Source organism: Perognathus longimembris, chromosome 17, assembly GCF_023159225.1.
Source record: "Perognathus longimembris pacificus isolate PPM17 chromosome 17, ASM2315922v1, whole genome shotgun sequence".
In the NCBI taxonomy this organism is placed as follows: Eukaryota; Metazoa; Chordata; class Mammalia; order Rodentia; family Heteromyidae; genus Perognathus; species Perognathus longimembris.
The window spans coordinates 5,837,437-5,857,009 of NC_063177.1; the positions used below are offsets into that span (position 1 = coordinate 5,837,437).

General features: G+C 40.1%; 1 protein-coding gene across 4 annotated transcripts in view; it reads left to right on the forward strand.

The window, feature by feature from the left end:
* Positions 1-19,573, forward strand: part of Myh10 (myosin heavy chain 10) — a 141,670-nt gene that overhangs the window by 49,239 nt on the left and 72,858 nt on the right. For all 4 annotated transcript variants that reach the window (XM_048365454.1, XM_048365456.1, XM_048365453.1 and 1 more), the window contains exons 5-6: positions 2,596-2,698; positions 10,580-10,672. In XM_048365454.1, the coding sequence (XP_048221411.1) occupies positions 2,596-2,698; positions 10,580-10,672 (196 nt within the window). The remainder of the gene's footprint in view (positions 1-2,595; positions 2,699-10,579; positions 10,673-19,573) is intronic.

The following is a 19,573-nucleotide window of genomic DNA, read 5'->3' on the forward strand; positions in this document are numbered from 1 at the left end:
TACAACCATCTGATTTTTTTTTTATAATAGTCTCTTCAAAAAATGGCATTGGGAAACCTGGATATTCATGTGCAGAAAACTAAAACTAGACCCAACCTCTTACCCTGTACAAAAATTAATTCAAAATGGATCAGAGATCTTAATGTAAGACTTGAAATTTTGAAACTGCTAGAGAAACACAGAGAAAGTCTTGAAGTATAGACTTAAGTAACACCTTTCTAAATAGAACATCAGTATCCCAGTCAATAAGAACAAGAATTGATCAATTAACTGCATCAAATTAAAAAGAGTATCCAATTTTTTAAAAAGTCTCTGTACAGCAAAGGAAACAATTAACAAAACAAAACCTACACAATGGGAGAGACATTTTGCCAGCTTCTCATCAGATGAACTATTAATACCCAGAATATATAAAGAACTCCAAAAATTAAACAGCAGTTTGCCCAATTAAAACATGGGCAAATGAACTGAACAGACAGTTCTCAAAAATCAAGATAATGGGGGCTGGGGATATGGCCTAGTGGCAAGAGTGCCTGCTTCATATACATGAGGCCCTGGGTTTGATTCCCCAGCACCACATATACAGAAAATGGCCAGAAGTGGCGCTGTGACTCAAGTGGCAGAGTGCTAGCCTTGAGCAAAAAGAAGCCAGGGACAGTGCTCAGGCCTTGAGTCCAAGCCCCAGGACTGGCCAAAAAAAAAAAAAAAAAAAATCAAGATAATGACTAATACACACATAAAGAAATGTTTGACATCGTTAGCCATAAAGGAAATGAAAATCAAAATAACACTGAAATTCACTGCCTTATTATGTAACTGTACCCCCTTTGCACAACACCTTGTCAATAAAATTTAATTAAAAAAATAACACTGAGATGCCAGTCATCAGGAAAATAAACAGCCACAAATGCTGGTGAAGATACAAGGAAAAGACCTTTATGTGCGGTTGGTGGGAATGTACATCAGTGCAGCTACTTTGGAAATCAATACGGAGATTCATCAGGAAACTAAAATAGAACCGCAGTATATGATAGTGTTATGCTACTCCTGGGCATGTAACTGAAGGAATGTAAGTCTACATATAATAGAGAGAACTATGCTTCCATTGGCATATAGCAGCACTATTCACAACAGCCGACGTGTGCAATCAGCCCAAGTGCTCAACAATCACTGAATGGATTTTTTATGTGTGGTTTTTGTTGGTTTTTTTTTTGCTTATTTTTTTAGTGAATGGATTTTTAAGATGTGGTATATATACAACTAGAGTATTATCTCTAAGATAGAGAAACTTTTGGGTAGAGGGGCTTACCCCGAGGTGTAGTATAACACTAGGGTTGGTCAGTAAGTGCAATTTATAATGTACCCTAATAAATCAGTGGCCTCTGTCAAGAATCATAAAATTCTGGGACTTGAGGGGGACCACCTTCAGTGCCTGCATTTTATAGTTGGGATACTAAGGCTCGCAGAAGAGAATTTCCTTACTGAAAGGCCATACAGCTAGCTACTCAATTGGATCCTTTGGCCCAGGCCTCCTTGTAGTAGAGATGAAGCTGCCTGGCTGCAGAGTTAGGAAGGTAGTGCAACCGGTAAGCCCATAGAAAGCAATCTGTGGACAGTTTCAACCGTACAACTCCAAGTGCCATGCCAAGAAGGGGGGCCAGGGCCCGGGGCGGGGGAGGGGGCTGGGGAGGGCTGTCCAGACTTGCTATAAGCATTGTTGTTAAAATATTTCAAGATGGCAATTTTAGCAATGATGCATATTAACATTTTCTAGTTTGAGTTTTAAAGAGAAATTAATCAAATGAGATGAGGAATTTCTTCTAGTCCAAATTGCTATGTTTGATTGTAAAAGTAGGTTTGCTTTGACTATGTGTTGGAGAATCCTCCAAGTATTTGGGCAGAAACATCATAATTAGGTACCTGACAGCTTAGCTGAATTTCAAGGTTAGTTCTGAATAAGAATAAAAAGCAGCTTTTGAAATGTGGCAGCCTTGTTTGTAAATAGGAATCATACAAAGTGGGGCATTTGTTGTGTTCACAATGGAATTGGTTGTATTTGTTCATTTTGCAACACATCATATACTTTATGAACTGTATGTCCACACTAGGTGAGGTTTTGTGAGTTCAAACCAAACCCACAAAGCCACAGTACTCGAGGTCAGGGAGGCTAGTATATGAAGCCAGATGTGTGACAGGTGTAACATTAGTAAAACGTAGAGAATTGTCCTTCCTCTGGTTTGAGGGGTGATCCTTCATTGGCTCTGAAGGTGAACTTCATTAACCAGTAGGCACCCAGAATTCCCAGCCCTTTCAAATTAACTCCTCATCATTGAATTATTCTGGGGTCATTGCATTGTGGACATTTTCCTATATTTTCTTACTGACACTTATCAAGAAAGATTTATGTGTGTTTAATACCTTTTTAATTAAAATTTCCTTTTCTGTTGACAGTTTTCTTTTTTCCCCCCTCCTCTTACTTATTCTCATGGTTTTCACTAATTCTTGTTCTGATTCAGTTTAACTGTGTCAATTATAATTTTGGAATGTGCATGCTCAGCTTCCTTTAAAGCAACCTATGTTAATAATTTCTTTCAGGGGTGAATCAGGTGCTGGGAAGACAGAAAATACCAAGAAAGTCATTCAGTACCTCGCCCATGTTGCTTCTTCACACAAAGGAAGAAAAGACCATAATATTCCTGTAAGTTTTTGCTCTGTTGTTGCTTTTTGTCTTAGTCTTATTCTTTTCTAAATTTCAGAACCCTAACCAAGGAAGCACATCTATTCTGTGCACTGTGCTGATTGGCTGCTCCCCAATTCCCACTCTCCCTAGCTCCTGGTGCCTCCTATTCCATTCAGGAGGAGTCAGACAAGATAGGAAGAAATTGCCTGTTATTAAGTAGGTTTTCTTACAAGGCAAATGGAAATTATAGTTGTGCTCAAGGCCTAATTTCTTGGAAAGATTTGGTGAGGATGATTGAAAGTTCATGACCAGTGCTTATGCAGATTTATTATTTTCCACCAGAAGAAAGGCTTCAGATATGTGCAACGGTTCTTCCTGAGCTTGCAAAGTGGCTTGTTGCTCTTTGGGAGTTTGGGGTGGAGGGGAGACAAGAAGAATCTGTGGTAAGAAAGATGGAAACATATGGAATATAATATCAGTTATCCTTTAGTTTTAGAGATGCAGGAGGTAGTGCAACCTGAAGCTTCCATGGTCCTGAGCCACACACTGGCTTAGTGCTTTGGATACGGCTTTGCTAGAGAAACATCTGGACTTGCTAACATTTGCTTATCTGTTTGCAATAAACAGCAGGAATCGCCTAAACCAGTGAAACACCAGGCAAGTGTTTTTCCTTCTGCTTTTTACTTAGCCTTGAGTGTTTGCACTAATTTCTGTCTTAGATTGAATTCCTACTGGAGACAAACACCATCTTTAGTTCTGAGTGGAGTCATAAAAAATCTTTAATTTTGAAAATTTATTGCTTAAAATTTTCTTTTATGAGAAGCAGCATGTGGTTTTACTTTACAGTTGTTTTCCAGACAAAGTTTTCTATTTTCCTTTTTATCATGACATTGAAATGAACATTTAAGAAGCCTTCAAACTTATGGTTTCATCTGTCAAATGCTAGGTGGGGTTATCTTAATATTTCTGAAACACAGAAAGCCTTTGCTTTGTGACATGCATTAAATTTTGTATTAGGGATAAACTTCAAAAGTTGTGCCTTTTTGGTTACTAAATCTAATCTACTAAAGTTTTATGGCATTTTAGAGTTTATGCTTCCATCTACCAAAAGGCCTCATTATATTTGCTATAGAAAGAAAATTAGAATTTTCTATGCTGAGCAAGTAGTGAAGCCTTATTCTTCCTGTCACACGCCTGCCTTTAGCTCTGTAGACCTCACACTGAACAAGCCATGAACTAGAGCTGGTAGAGAGGGAGGGAAGGAAAACTGACAGACTTCTAGGAAAAAGTGGGACATCTCGCGTTGGACTTGATCCTTTTCTAGCATTGGAATGGCTTGGTTTTTCTGTCTTCCACAAACATGGTGGTATAAAGCTAAAATAAAGCAAGAGATGATAATGTTGATTTATGAAAGTAAAGATTGTAGATACCTAAAAGAATCGTCACAGGTACTGAGATTTTCAGGGACCTTCCTTAAAATTCTTGGGAAATCAGTAAACACCAAAGCTGTGCTATCCTATGAAAGCCTGGGATGTCCTTTTGCTCCTTTAATGGCAATCCAGGCCAATGATAGAAATAAAAACTATAAGAGTCTGGCACCGATACACCCATGCCTGTAACCCTAGCTACTCGGGAGGCTGAGATCTGAGATCTGCCAGCAGGGCAGGAAGGTCCATGAGACTCTTAATCTCTAGTTAACTACCAAAAAGCCAGACGTGAAGGTGTGGCTCAAGTGGTAGAGTGCCAGCTTTGAGTGAAAAAGCTAAGGCACAGTGCCCAGGCCCTGAGTGGAAGGAAGGAAGGAAGGAAGGAAGGAAGGAAGGAAGGAAGGAAGGAAGGAAGGAAGGAAGGAAGGAAGGAAGGAAGGACTTGTTTCTTTGCCAATATAAGGGCAGTATAGATCAGAAAGCAGTCTTTCTTTGTGTTACAGGTACATGCTCTATGGCCTTTTAATGTGATCTTAGAGCACTAATGAAATATTGTTTAAAACAATATGAAGTTTATGTTTTTAAAGTCTCCTGGGAAACACAGGAGCCATAACCATTCACATTTTATTTCGATGTCATCTTAAATGGATTCCTGTTGTATGTGAGTGCATGCTACCTCTAGATTTCACTGTGGGTCCAACCCATTCCCAGGAAGCAAGTTCTTCCAAAGCAAGAGGTCTCTGCTTTAGTCCAGGCTGCGCTGTCCTTGCTGATCTGCATGTCATTGCATGTGTTTGCTGTGCACAGAACCCCCAGGGCTGCCTTTGCCACACTTACTTTCATGGAGTCAAGTCACTTAGCTACTATGATGTTGTTTTCAGAACTACTAAAGCAATACTGGGTCTCAGGTTTTCTGTAGTTTACCTGAGGAATATGTTATACCCAGGGAATGGCCACCTCTGTAGAGCATCCTACAATTGATTTAAAGAACAGTTACTCTATAGCGATTCTCTGCAGTTGTCCCTTGGTTTCTCAGAGGAACTGGATCCAAGACTCCATCCCCACCTGCCTCAGATACCAAAATCGCCTATGTATATCATCTTGAGTACTTGAGGTCATCTGTAGATTACTCAGAATACCTAATACAATGTAAAGGTTGTCTGAATCATTGTTAACATTATTTAGAGAATGATGGGTGGACAAAGATCTCTATGCATATTGAGTACACATGTAATTTTTTAAGGCATACTAGAATTTGAACTCAGTTCTCTAACTGCTAGGCAAGTGCTCTACCATTTGAGCCATGACCCCAGCCCTAACATTGAATTTTGACAATTGAGTTTTACTCAGGTTCCCAGGAGACATTTTGTAGTATGATCTGGGAAAACATTTATATTGAGATAATACATCTATCACACAACTTACCTATTTAAAGTGTATGATGCAGTGTATGCTGATTTTTTGGCATGTATATTCACAATTTAGCAATTCAATTATCCAAATCAATTAGAAAACATTTTTATCTCCCAAAAGAACCCCCCCTGTGCTTTGTGTTCAGTCACTTCCCACATTCCTCCAGTGCTGACAACCACTGATGTACTTTCAGGAAATTTGCCCATTCTGAACATGTCCTACACATAAGAATCATAAAACAATCTTCCCCTGATTGTTCTTTCACATAGCATCCTGTTTTCAGGATACCTCCCACATTGTAGCAAGTACGGCATTTCTTTTTATGGCCTAATATTATTCTGTTGTAGTAAATATGTCCCATTTTATTTATCCATACATCAATGGACATTTGGCTTGTTTCACTTCTTGGCCATTATCGTCAGTGCTGCTGTGAACTTTGAAGTACACGATTTTGTGTGGGCATAAATTTTTATTTCTCTTGGGTCCATTTCTCTTAAGTGGAATTGCTAGGTCATACGAAAATTATTTAACATGTTTTAGGAACTTCCAAACTGTTTTTAAGGAGACTTTCATTTTACATTTTCACAAGCAATAAATGAGAGTTCCGTTTGTTCCACACCCTCACCAGTGTTCGTATTGTCTGTTTTATTATATAGCCATTCTAGTGTGCTCAGTCCTATATTTACTTTTAAAACTTAAATCTTCATATTGAAGTTATGAACAAATTAATTCAGAATTATAGTTTACCTAAGAAGTAAACTTGAAACAACATTTCTCTATGAACTCTTGATGAACTTTTTATAATACAATTAAAAATCCTATTTGGCTTTATACCCTTAGTCCCCCGACCAATGGCAAGTAATGTATCTCCCCCCCCCCCCTTTTTTTTTTTCTGGTAGATCTCCACAAGAGACCTTCCAAATCTTTCATAGTATTCGTTAAAAAACCTGAACACAATGAGTTTCAGAGTAGATTTGGAATTGACTTATTTTTTTCTACCCAAATGTTAACCAAGGTCCAACCCTGACTGGCTACTGCTTAATGAACTTAGGTGATATGGGTGATATGGCCATGGACAGGAAGTGGCTAATTTCTAAAACTTGACCATCACCTAAGGATTCCTTCATGCCCACCTACCTGCCGTTCTACCTCTCAGGGCATCTACATGGTGACTTCATGTCTTCATGGCCTTAGCTGCCTTGACAACCAAGACAAAAAGGTGCCAAGAGGTCCGGAAATCAGAGCTTCTAGTTAAGATGAGAGGACACCTGTGCTCTGTCCTGCCAGGCTGGCCGGGTATAGTGTTTGACCCCAGCGCCCCTTTCTTGCTCACTGACCTGGAGTTTTGAAAGAGGTATATACTCCGAACCCTTTCAAACTTACCCTACACTATACAGCAAGGATATTGTTATATGTTGTGTAATAAAAGCAAGAGTACAGAAATTTTCACCATGGTTGCCAAACCTTTAAAGCTCTAAATACTTAGAATTAGAAAATACTTTAATAATTATTTAATAAATAATGTAACTAGGGTCTGGGGATGTGGCTTTGTGGTAGAGTGCTTGCCTAGCATGCATGAAGCCCTGGGTTCGATACCTCAGCACCACATAAACAGAAAAAGGCAGAAGTGGCGCTGTGGCTCAAAATAGTAGAACAAAAAGCTCAGGGACAGTGCCATACCCTGAGTTCAAGCCCGACAACTGACAAAAAAAGAAAAAAATATATATAGTCATCTCCAATTCTACTGGAAACATGATTAGTCAGTGTTCCTTGACAGTTTAAGGCTTTTATAACTTACCATTCATCTAATCATCATGAAATTGTCAGACTCTGAAATGACAATAGTTTGCAGTAATTTTTTAATTGTAGGACCATTTTTGCATGTCAATACAAAAATGCTTTGTGTCAGGCCTTTTGTGATTCATTTGAGTTTTTGATCCATGAAGAGGGAAATAATGGCATGACACTGTTGGTGTAGTAAAACCAACAGCAGGAACCCACGTGTGCCTGGTCTGTGTTACCATGGTGACTTGTGAGGACCCTCTGCCCAGATGCCATTACTGCCTGTGACACCACCTCAGACACTAGAATGATTTAGCACTTCTCATCATTCAGACATATGTAGGGCATCATTTTGACCTGATTATGACTGAGATAGGTATGAGGGTTACATTAAGCCAACAGGAAGGAATAGAATCAGGTTACTCACATACTCTAAAGGAAGAGAATCAGTGAAAGAAATGTGACCCCAGAAATCCATGTAGCTATGTCTAAGAACATTAAAGGGGAACATTTTTCTTTTTGTACACTTTAGGAAGACACCTTAAGATGAGAGTCTTTTAATCAGCATTTAGCAGGACGGATGTACTTGTAAGGCATCTGTGTTCTAATACCCTAATTTAATAGTAGGCATCTAATGCCTACTTATCATTGCATCAAAATTTTCCTGATAGTTCTGATAGTTTCTTCATGCTCAGCCTATAAATTGAATCAGGTATAAAAAGAAGAGGAAGGAACCTCCAGAGACTTGAACACATGGCACAAAGCTAATAATGAGGGCTTTACAAGATCTCAGTCATCGGCACGATGACCTCCAGGGAGATTCTGTCTGTCACAGGATGATAACTGATATTCTCGTTGTTCTCTCTCTTCTTGCAGTGCTAGGGATCAAACCTATGACTTTCCACATGCTAAACAAGCACTTTACCCCTGAGCTACATCCCTACCCACAACAGACATTCTTAATGATTGCTAGTAGTCATCAAAATAGGTTTAGGATACAATTTTAAAACAGGTGGGCAATATGTAATGTTTTAGAGAGATTTACATTAAAATAGTATGATGTGTATTTGTAAGTAATGAACTGGAAGATTCACTATCTTATGCCCAGAAAAAGTACAGTGATGCTATAAAATTCACATGATGACTTGTTTCTGATTGGTCTCAGCTGGATGCAGCAGTACACAGGAGTTTATATCTGTGGGAATCAGGACACTTGAGTGGAAGCATCGGGAACCTGGTCCCTTCTGGGATGAGGGCCCTCGGGTACAGCACCACTCTCCCCAGCACTGGATGAATCTCACTGGAGTCTTTACTTGAGCTCATTGATGTCACAGGTCCCTTGGGAGGGAAGCAATACCAAGGCATGCATTTGTTCCGCTTTGGGGTTTGATAGTGGTACAGTGTATAACATGACAGATGGTCATTAATTTAAAATCTTTAAAATTTAGAATCGCATTTGCTAGTGATTTCTCTCTCGTTGGGTCTAGAATACTGTGGACATTTGAAACGATAAGATTTGTGTTTAAAAGTGACATGATCGGGCTGGGGATATGGCCTAGTGGCAAGAGTGCCTGCCTCATATACATGAGGCCCTGGGTTCGATTCCCCAGCACCACATATACAGAAAATGGCCAGAAGTGGCGCTGTGGCTCAAGTGGCAGAGTGCTAGCCTTGAGCAAAAAGAAGCCAGGGATAGTGCTCAGGCCCTGAGTCCAAGCCCAGGACTGGCCAAAAAAAAAAAGTGACATGATCTCCTTGATATATGACTGTTAAGGTAGGGGGGGAGGGGCGACAGTAGAGACCAGGTCTGCGAAACAAAAAACTTGTCAAATGGTATTTCCCACAGGTTTGGGTCAGCGACCTTGCATTATGTAACTAAAACCAAACAACTACTAAACATAAAAAGGTCTAAAATAGACCTCTCAGTGGATCACAATAGCTCAAAAGCTATGTATGTATGATCATATAAGTCAAGGATAAGCAAACTCTATTGTTGACGTTATATTTAAAGTTCTAGGTGAATTTCCTTTGGCGTATGCCACGTGGCTACTGTATATGTTTTTGGTACACTGTATATTGTATATATGCCTACCTGATCTAGGGAAGGGAAAGAAAAACGAGGGTGTAAGATATCACAAGAAATGTACACACTGCCCTATTATGTGACTGTACCCCTTTTGCACAACACCTTGTCAACAAAATTTAATTAATAAATAAATGTTTAAAAAAAGATTTGTGTTTAGAAAAAGCACATTTCTTTAGGTCAGTAGAAGATAATTCTGAAATTATATTCCAGAATTATAACTTTCTAATTTTTCTCGTCTAGATATGGCCTCAGGCTGGGAGCCAGTGTCTCACACCTATAATCCTGGCTACTCAGGAGGCTGAGCTCTGAAGATCACAGTTTGAAACTAGTGGGGAGATAAGAGTCTGTGAGATTCTTAACTTTATTCACCAAAAAGCCAGAGGTGAAGCTGTGACTCAAGTAGTAGAGTGCTAACTTTGAGTCAAAAAGGCAAAGGACAGTGTCTAGGCCATGAGTTCAAGCCCCAGAACCAGCAGAAAACAAAAAAGCCACATGCTCTCTCACCCAGGTTTCTATTACATTTAAAAGTATATAGTACTAACATCTTGTGTTTGTAAAGTCTGTTTTATAGCATTATTTGCACATAAATAAAAATAGTAACCAAAGCCTGCACTATGCCAAATGATCTATGCTTATTAGTCTTTTAAATCTGAGCAAGCAAGTTCAGGTCTATCCTCTAAAAGTGGAGGTGAGGACACTATTCTGTCTTCACCATTGAGAAATGAGGTAAAAGTCCTCGGAGAAATGGACTTACACAGTGGTCATTATTAAATTAGCTACCAGCAATCTTTCACACACCACAGAGTAAAAATAAACACAAATGTAAGCATTAATGGGTTCTCATTGAAATATTCTGCTCATTTTGTTCCTTGGAAACTAGTTGGTATGTATGTTTTGCTTTCACTTCTCTCCCTAAATTAGAGTCCTAAGCCTGTGTTCTCTGTTGAGATTTTCTTCTCCTGTCACACCTTTGCCTTGAGCAGAGCCCTTGTCATAACCAGGAGTAAGAAGCAACAAAAGGCCACTGGACAGCAGATGGGATGGAAGCACTTGAGGAGAACAGGGACAGCTTTTATGTGTTTTCTTTTTTTCCCCTGAAGACTGGAGTAAAGACCTTAAATTAATATCCATCTGTATTTATTTATGTGTGTGTACATGTGTACATGTATGTGTTTTTGTGCTGTCTTTTAGGGGGAACTTGAACGGCAGCTTTTACAAGCAAATCCAATTCTGGAATCATTTGGAAATGCGAAGACTGTGAAAAATGATAACTCATCTCGTTTTGTAAGTTTTCAAAGCACCAGAAACTTTTAATTCCTCGCATTATTTCTTATGTGTCTACCAGAATTAAGCAAATAAATTTGGTTTGCTTCTCATATTTTAAGAAACAGCTAATAGATGCAGTAAAATTTTCTAGTAGCTGCATTTTAAATAGAAAAGGAATGTGAATGTAATTCAAATCTGACTTTATTGTACAGGAATACCTCATTATGTATGTTTTATATGGATATAGTACTATATAACTTCTGAACTTACTTCTTTATCCTTGATAATACCTGTTACGATTTGTAGTCTCCACTGTGGGATTGGTGTGGAAATTAGAAGTAATTTGTCACTACTATTATTTCTCCTTAGTTTGGTGTAAGTGAACTGAACACCACAGGGGGAGAAAGGGGGAGGGGGGAGGGGGGTATGAGGTACAAGGTAACAAACAGTACAAGAAATGTATCCAATGCCTAACGTATGAAACTGTAACCTCTCTGTACATCAGTTTTATAATAAAAACTTAAAAAAAAAAATACTGTTTCCCGGACTGGGATTCCAACTTCTCTGGACTGAGCCAAATGGATGGCCCCTTACTTACCCCTTCCTTTCGTGGAAGAGGCCACAAATATATCTCTTATGTCAGCATTTGCCTTATGCTTACATATGTCATATGTTTACAGCATCCCCTGCTAATTTAAAAACAAAACAAAAAAAAGGGGGGGGCAGATGTTTGGGATTCAGCTTGGCCTTGAAGGGGGAAGGGCCATGAGAGCGATCCCGATCCAGAGACGCTGCCCTTCCCCCAGCCCTGGGGCAGTGTGGAAGTAAACCACACCTATCTCCTTTTGGGTCCAGAACCAGAAGGGATAGCTTTGAGACCAGCCCCCCAACTTCTTGCCACGTGTGCCTCCCTTTTGCAGGCTTGCCCAGAGGGCGGGAATATGGGAAGTGACATTGGCCCATGAGGGGGTCCTAGGGAGCTGCTCTTGGATGGACAAGCTCACGGGCCTATTGCCAGCTCCTGGTCTATCACCCCTTTCCTCATCATCTGTGCTGGTATAAACTGTTAGCCCCTCCCTTGAATAAACCAGAACATCCTTGGAGAGTTCGGCAAGGTGGGGGGGGGGGGAGGAAAGAATACTATTCCTAGCTATTCAACTATTTTAATTCTTTGAGAGTTTTTTGTTGTTGTTATTTTTACTTTTTTTGCCAGTCCTGGGGCCTGAACTCAGGGCCTGAGCTCTGTCCCTGAGCCTCTCTCTGTGCTCAAAGCTAGTGCTCTGCCACTTGAGCCACAGTGCCACTTCTGGCCTTTTCTGTTTATGTGGTACTGAGGACTCGAACCCAGCGCTTCGTGCATGCTAAGCAAGCACTCTACCATCAACCCATATTCCCAACCCCTTTGATAGTTTTTCTTTTCCCATTATTTAATGTTATTACATTTTTGCCTATGGGTTTTATACTATTATCCATAAAACATTAATGTTTAATAACTTCTACTTAAGAAACTGATGTGTATTATTTGTTTTATCCATCTTCTCGAGTGTTGAGAAAAGTTGGTGAGACCAGGATAAAAAAAGAGTCTGGGAATTGATCTTTAGTAGAGATTTTTAGAAATACAGTGTCATTGTGACATACTTTTTAAAAATGGACATAAAAAGCAAATGGAAAAACCTTTTCTTTTACTATGTAAATGAAGTTTCCCATCTATTCTGATCTCCTACTTCAACCACACTGGTTTTCTGGTGGCATGGTTTCCATAACTAGAGGAGGGAGCAGATTCCCTTATTATAAAGGGCCCAGTGGTCACAAAGGTAGCCAGGAAACCTTTGTACTCATTTCTAAGACTGCCCTAAGAAATAGGCAACAGAAATCTATTTCCTATCATTGTGAGGCTGGAAGTGTCACATAAGAGTGGTAATGGTGGCTTTCTACCGAGACCTCTCCTTTCCTTGTAGATGCATACATACTTCTTTGTGTGGTCTTCCCTGTGTGTCTGTGGCATCCTCTCTTCCTTTAAAGAACTGTTAGGGGTCTGAGAATGTGGCTTAGTGGTAGAGAGCTTGCCTTGCATGCATGAGGCTCTGCCTTCAATTCCTTGGTACCCCATAGACAACATAAGTAAAGAAGGTTAGGACTGTGACATGTGACTCGTGATAGGGAGTTAGGAGGTTGTGGCACCTTTCTGTCTGTCACACTCTGCAGGTGGTAGGAGGTCAGGAGGCTTTCCAAGTGCCTTAGGAAATCAAGTCTGTTTGTTCTGTGAATATTCTTTGTTCCTTATAAGATACCATTGCTGATAAACTTTGCCCAAATTGACTTAGTAATTCTTTTAGCCTGGTGTGTAGAAGGAAGGTGAAGAACACCTATGTGAGTAGGAGACACTGTAGCTCTGGATCTTACAAAAAGCCTGAGGAAACTGAGCTGCTTCCTGTCATTTCTCTGGATCATCTCCACTGAGTAGGAGTCACAATGTAATCTTAAAATTTTCCTGCCCTGTTAAACACAGGTTGTAATATGGGATGGTAGACACAGTGAGCTTGCAGCTTTGGTATGTGACTGTCAAAGATTTTCAAGAGCTTCTTCATGGAAAATCCTTTATTTTACCACATAAATCAAGTTACTCATCTTTTTTGATTTCCCTTCCTCAAAAAAAGAAAAACCCACTAAATTCAAGAGAAATAGTTTTTTGTCCAGTTGTCTCATTTTTGCCTTTCCAGAAAGATAATTTGCTACTAAGCAATGACTCTTACTAAATGGTAAGAATTTATCTACCTGCCAGAGTATTGTTACTACTTGCTATTTATGTCTGAGAAGAATATAAATATAATTGTTCATTATCTATTGCTACAGAAACATGACCCTAAAACCTAGTGGCTTAAAACATTTATTATCTGTGTGTTTATGTGTGTTAGAAATTCAGTAGCAGCGTAGTTTTGTGGTTCTCTCTGGGTCTCCATGAGGCTGTCATTAAGATGCTCTTGGTTAGAGCTGGTTATAGAGGCCTGACTAAGGCTAGAGAGTCTTCAAAGTTTACCCAGGTAGCTCCTAGCAGGAGGCCCTACTCATCTCCACATGGGCCTCCACAGGGCAGCTTGAGCAGCCTTGTGATGTGGCTGCTGGTTCCTTCCACAGGAAGTAATCCCAGACAGAACAGAAAGGAAGCCACCCAGCTGGTGGCTCAAGCCTATAATCCTAACTACTCAGGAAGTAGAGATCTGAGGATCATGGTTCAAAGCCAGACTGCACAGGAAAGACTGTGAGACTCTTATCTCCAATAAACTACTAAAAAATCCAGAAGTGGAGGTATGGCTCACATAATAGAGTGCCAAAGAAGCTCAGGAAGGCTGGGAATGTGGCTTAGTAGTAGAGTGCTTGCCTAGCATGCGTGAAGCTCTGGGTTTGATTCCTCAGTACCACATACACAGAAGTAGTGCTTTGGCTCAAGTGGTAGGGTACTAGCCTTTAGCAAAAGAATTTCAGGGACAGTAGCTAGGCCCTGAGTTCAAACCCCAGAACCAGGCTGCCCTCCCCTCCTAGGAAGCCACTCAGTATCTTTAGTGACCCTGCCTTGGTTTTCATACACCATCCTTCTGTTTTGTTCTATGGGTCACACAAACCAACCCTGAAACTGTGGAAAGAGATGACACCAGGGTGAGAGGCCATCTTGAAGGCAAGTTATCCTGAATCTTTAGGAGATCCATCATTGACAGACAAGGATTTTCATCTGAAACGGGGATACTTTAGAAAGATGGCTCTTGAGGGCTCCCCAGAGTGTGTTGGCCTTGTCTGTAAACATTTTTGTTCATTCAGTTGTGGGGAAAGATTGCGGTGTGCTGCTGGCATCTGGAAGTAGAGACCAGAGATGTTTGCTAAACGTCCTATGATATGTGCACAAGACAAGCCCCACAACAGAATTAGCCAGCCACAAATGTTCATTGTGCTAATAAGGCTGCAAAATCCCACTCTAAATTGTTTCTTTAAGTTATAGCCTAAACTAAGGAAATCACTTTCAGCAATTTATTTACAAAATAATACTTAGGGTTTCTTAATGCTTTGTTACTTATAAAATAACCAGCAAAAAGCAGGGCCTTCGTAGTGGCACAGATGATAAAGTGCCCGCCTAAAAGCCAAAGAAAGGCCCCAAGTTCAAACCCAGGTACCGGGTTTGATCTTTGTTTTAATAGAAAGAAGACTTGATAGGCAGTGTTCTTAGACATAGCTCTTCATTTCATTGAGAAGGGTTATATTCAAATTGTTGACTTTGGCTTTATAATTCTTAGAAGATCAACTTTATGTGTAGTATTTTAAAAATAAGTTAGTAGCTTTGTACTATTCTCATAAGGCATTAATTACACAGTACTAAAACAAGCATTTGATTTTTAGTAGTCTAATAAAAAATAAGTAATTCCGCTGATTAAATAATGGATCATTAAAATTATCCCTTTTAGTATTTCTTTGTGAGAATTGACAATACTTTGGTACTCAGGGGGTTGAAAGTAATCAGTGTTGATTCGTTTTAAATTATTTATAATTTTGATAGTTTGTTGTATAGTTAGATTAATTACTAAACATCTATTTGTTGCCAAGCAACTTTGCTGCTTAATTGATATCTCTCTCCATTTGGGCATCTAACAAATTTCTCAAGTTTGATATGTTCTAAATACAAAATTTGTTTCTCCTTTCAGAATTTGTTCCTTATGTCTTATGCCAGTACATAGGTGCCATCAAATCACTTAATTGCTTAAAGTTGAAACAAAATAAAAAGATAAGCAAAAGCCTTTAGGAATCATTCCTGATTCAGCCTATTTCTCATGGCCCATGTCCAGGCTGGCCTTGAATCCAGTTGGTTAAATGTCCAGAATGTGTTTTAAATATGTTCACATTCCTCCCTCCCCTTGTCCTCGCTCCTTTGTACATTCCTTGTCTGAAGAGGTGTTCTCTGCATTTCCTCTTGCCACTTGCATGTATATTCTCCCATAGTTTATCATCACTCTCTGACCACAATCAGCAGCCTGATCACAGTAAGATGTGCCACAGCCGGTAGCCAGTTACTTGGATTATTTATTATCCCTCCCAGGAGACTCTTAACAGTAGGAATCCTGTCTGCCTTGTTCCCTGTGTTTTTCGTTCGAGCACTGTGCCTCACACATGCAAGTACGTAATAAGCCTGCTTGTGGGATTCATCTGGCTAAAATGTAATGGCCTACTAACTGCCAGCTACTCTTTTAGGCCTGGAGAATGTATCCATGAGCAGACAAAAGCCCCTGGCTGCACAGGCTCCACTTCAATTTGGTTTTAACTTTAGTTTACAGCAGCATGCTGTGATGTGCATTGAGCTCAGCCTGTGGGAGACCATCTGAAAAATGTGCGTGTTCCCATTTTGGGAGGGAGCATGGGGGACAGTAGCCTTCTATACAGGCTGGGCATTGGGTTTTAAGTAGTATCATTCTGAAAAGTAATGTGATGTGAAAAAAAAGAGTTGTGTAAGCCAGGCTCTGGTGGCTCTTGCTTGTAATCCTAGCGACTCAGGAAGCTGAGTTCTGAGAATCAACAGAAACTAGCTGGGCAGGGAAGTCCGTGAAAAGAATCTCCAATTAACCACCCAAAAAGCTGGGAGTGGAGCTGTGGCTCCAGTGGTAGAGTGCTAGCCTAGCCTTGAGCATAAAAGCTCAAAGGCCCTGAGTTCAAGCCCCAGGACTGGCATAAAAAAAAAAAAAAAAGGAAGAAAGAAAAAGAAGAGAAGTGTGGATTACAGTAAAATTGCATGCAGTCATTATTTACAAGCCACATGCTTGCATTGAAAATATTTGAAACTATAAACTCTATAAGCTTTAGAAGCCATTTGGTTCCAGTTCTTTGATCTGATAGACAACCAATTTCCTGAAGAATATCTTTTCCTTCAAGAATGCAAGCATATGGTTTGTGTTAAAGGGAGATTCTTTAGGAGAGCATTACTTGTATGAAAATAATCGTTCACAGTTAGTCCACTTCTCAGTTTATGAGAAGTAAAATGCATTCCAGATGGAGGAGATTTATGTAAAATGAGTCTCTCATAATGAAATTTTGAAAACAGGGACTTGAATTTCAAAATCGTTGTTTGGATCAGCAACTACACCTCCTCAAAAAGCTTTAGTAAGAACCACTTTTTGTGTGGGTATGTAGTGGTACTAGGTTTTGAACTCAGGGCTCTGCATTTGCTAAGCATGCACTCTAACACTCGAGCCACTTCATCTTTTATCTTTCTGTGCACAGATCTATGCCAGTTAAACAACCATAGACTTTTGGTAGAGAGTAGCTGCCAGGAATTAAAACAAGGGAAAAGCTGTAGGTATCCTCTCTCCGATTTAACTGCTAAATTATAATGAAAGCAAGTCAAACTTCTACAACCTCACAAGTGTTTGTCAGCAAGCAGGCACTAAGTAAATAGTTGTATTCTGTGAAGGCAGCCAGCCCTAAGTCCTCTGACCAGAGCTATTCCAGAAGTTCTATTGAGATACATGTGACAGTATCAGAGACAGTGTGTGGTCTGCCCCTGGTGGCCAGCGTCCCTCAGCCAGCAGCTGTGCGCAGCATTTCAGGGCCAGCCCTTCAGATCTCCCAGTGATGTAGCCTCCCAGGCTGGCTGAAGTCACCACCATGTTCACACCAGCTCAGGGAGGTCTGGATATTTCTAATCAGCCCTTGTCTCCTAATGCCCATCATGTTTCCCCTGTAATTTCTCATATCCATTATGTTAAATAACAAGGCCACTTAGTCCACATGCAAACTCATTTTCCTAATAACAGCTTCTGGTGCAGTGTGGTGCGGAGATTAAGAGAGTTGAGGCATTTAAGGTAGCCATCTGGCCTTTGGATTAAACACTAGTTAATGACTCCTAGAATGACTTTTCTCCTTTAACACAAATGGCTGTTTCCAGAATGGAAATTAAAACTAAACTAGTATACTGTGTAGTGCCTGACAAATGCTAAGTTATGGTAAAGTAAAAATGCATATTTGTAAATATATAACTATAGAGCTCATATCATCTAGATAGGGAGGGAATCTAGAGAGGGAAATCTAGAGATTTCAATCTAGAGAGGGAAACTACTTCCATAATATGAGACAAATCTGTAGTGCCCCTGTATGAAGTTGCTAACTAGTAATTAAATTAGTTTTAATTATTAAAAATGCACTAGCAGGGCAGGAATGCAGCTTAGTGGTTGAGCGCTTGCCTAGCATGCATGAAGCCCTGGGTTCGCTTCCTCAGTACCACAGAAGCAGAAAAAGCTGGACGTGGCACTGTGGCTCAAGTGGTAGAGTGCTAGCCTGAGCAAAAAGAAGCCAGGGACAGTGCCCAGGCCCTGAGTTCAAGCCCCAGGACCATAAAAAAAAAAAAAAGCATTGGCAACCCCCACCAAAAAGGTTCCAGAAAAGTAGCTGGGTACCAGTGGCTCACACCTGTAATCCTAGCTGCTCAGGAAGCTGAGATCTGAGGATCACAGTTCCAAGCCAGCCCAGGTGGGAAAGTCCATAAGACTCTTACCTCCGATTAATCACAGAACAAGTAGCACTGTGGCTTAAGTGGTAGAGTGCTAGCCTTGAGCAAAAGGTGCTCAGGGACAGGGTCCAGGCCCTGAGTTCAAGCCCCAGGGCCAGCAAAAAGAAAAAAAAATTCCAGAATATTTATGTCAATTCAAAACAAACAAGATTTTTTAAATAATTTTTCTTCATACCATCAAAATATCCCAAATCTCTTTTGTAACTTTTAAATGAAATTTTAACAGATTAGATCTAAGGACTAGGAGTGTGGTTGAGTGGTGGAGAACTTGATCTAGCACATGTGACACGGCTCTGGATTCAGTCCTTAGCCCCCCTCCCCCCACCCGGCCCCATTACATGTTTTCCATAGATAGAGACAGAATTCTGGTATCTCTGACTCTGCTGATAAGAATACTTACAGCACACATATTGGGGTCAGGACATAATAGGACTTGGTACTCAGTTGGAATTCATAACTACAATTAGTAATTGAAAGGTTTGTTGTATTTATTAGGCTTTTTCCTTTTTTTTTTTTTTGTGGTATTGGAGGATGAACTTAGGCCTTAGCTCAGTTTTTATGTTTTACCACTTGAGCCATGCCTCCAGACCCAGTTTTTGGTTGTGTGTTTTGTTTTTTTTGGTTTTGTTTTTTTTTTTTTTTGGCTGGTTATTTTAGATACGGACACTCATGGACTTTTCTGGCTGACTTTGCTCTGGCTGACTTTGCACCAAGATCCTCCAGGTCTCAGCCTACCAAGTTGCTAGGATTACAGGAGGGAGCTATCAGTACCTGGCTTTGTCTTGTTTTGGAGGTTGATTTTTTTAATTGTTGTTGTTATTGTTGTTTGTTCATTTGTTTTTGGTGCTGGTCCTGGGGCTTGAACTCAGGGTCTGGGCACTGTCCTTGAGGGTTTTTTGCAGAAGACTAGTGCTCTACCACTTGAGTGATAGCTATACTTCCTGCCTTTTTTGAGCAATTAATTGAAGAGAAGAGTCTCATGAATTTTCCTCCTGGGGCTGGCTTTGAACCCCGATGCTCAGATCTCAGACACCTGAGTGGGATTAGAAGCAATTTACAGAGCTTGTTTAAGTTTGGATTATCAGGGAATATTCAATAAAATCTTTATCTTTGCGGTCTTGTAGAATGGTTGAGCATAAATGTCATCAAGCCTAGAGAGTTGATAACTTTTCAGCTTTGTATGGTTTTTGTTTTGTTAAAGTGATTTCAAAATAGAATAAATTCTAGAGCTTCAACTCGTGACTGAGATTTATTAGCACATATGATGTTTTCTGAGGTATTTTATTTCTTTTGGAGGTGAGAAAAGAAGCAGGGTTGTAACTCCTCCAACCCTAGCCTTTCCTCCCTGTAGCCTTTCTTTCATGGCTCTTGACCCAACC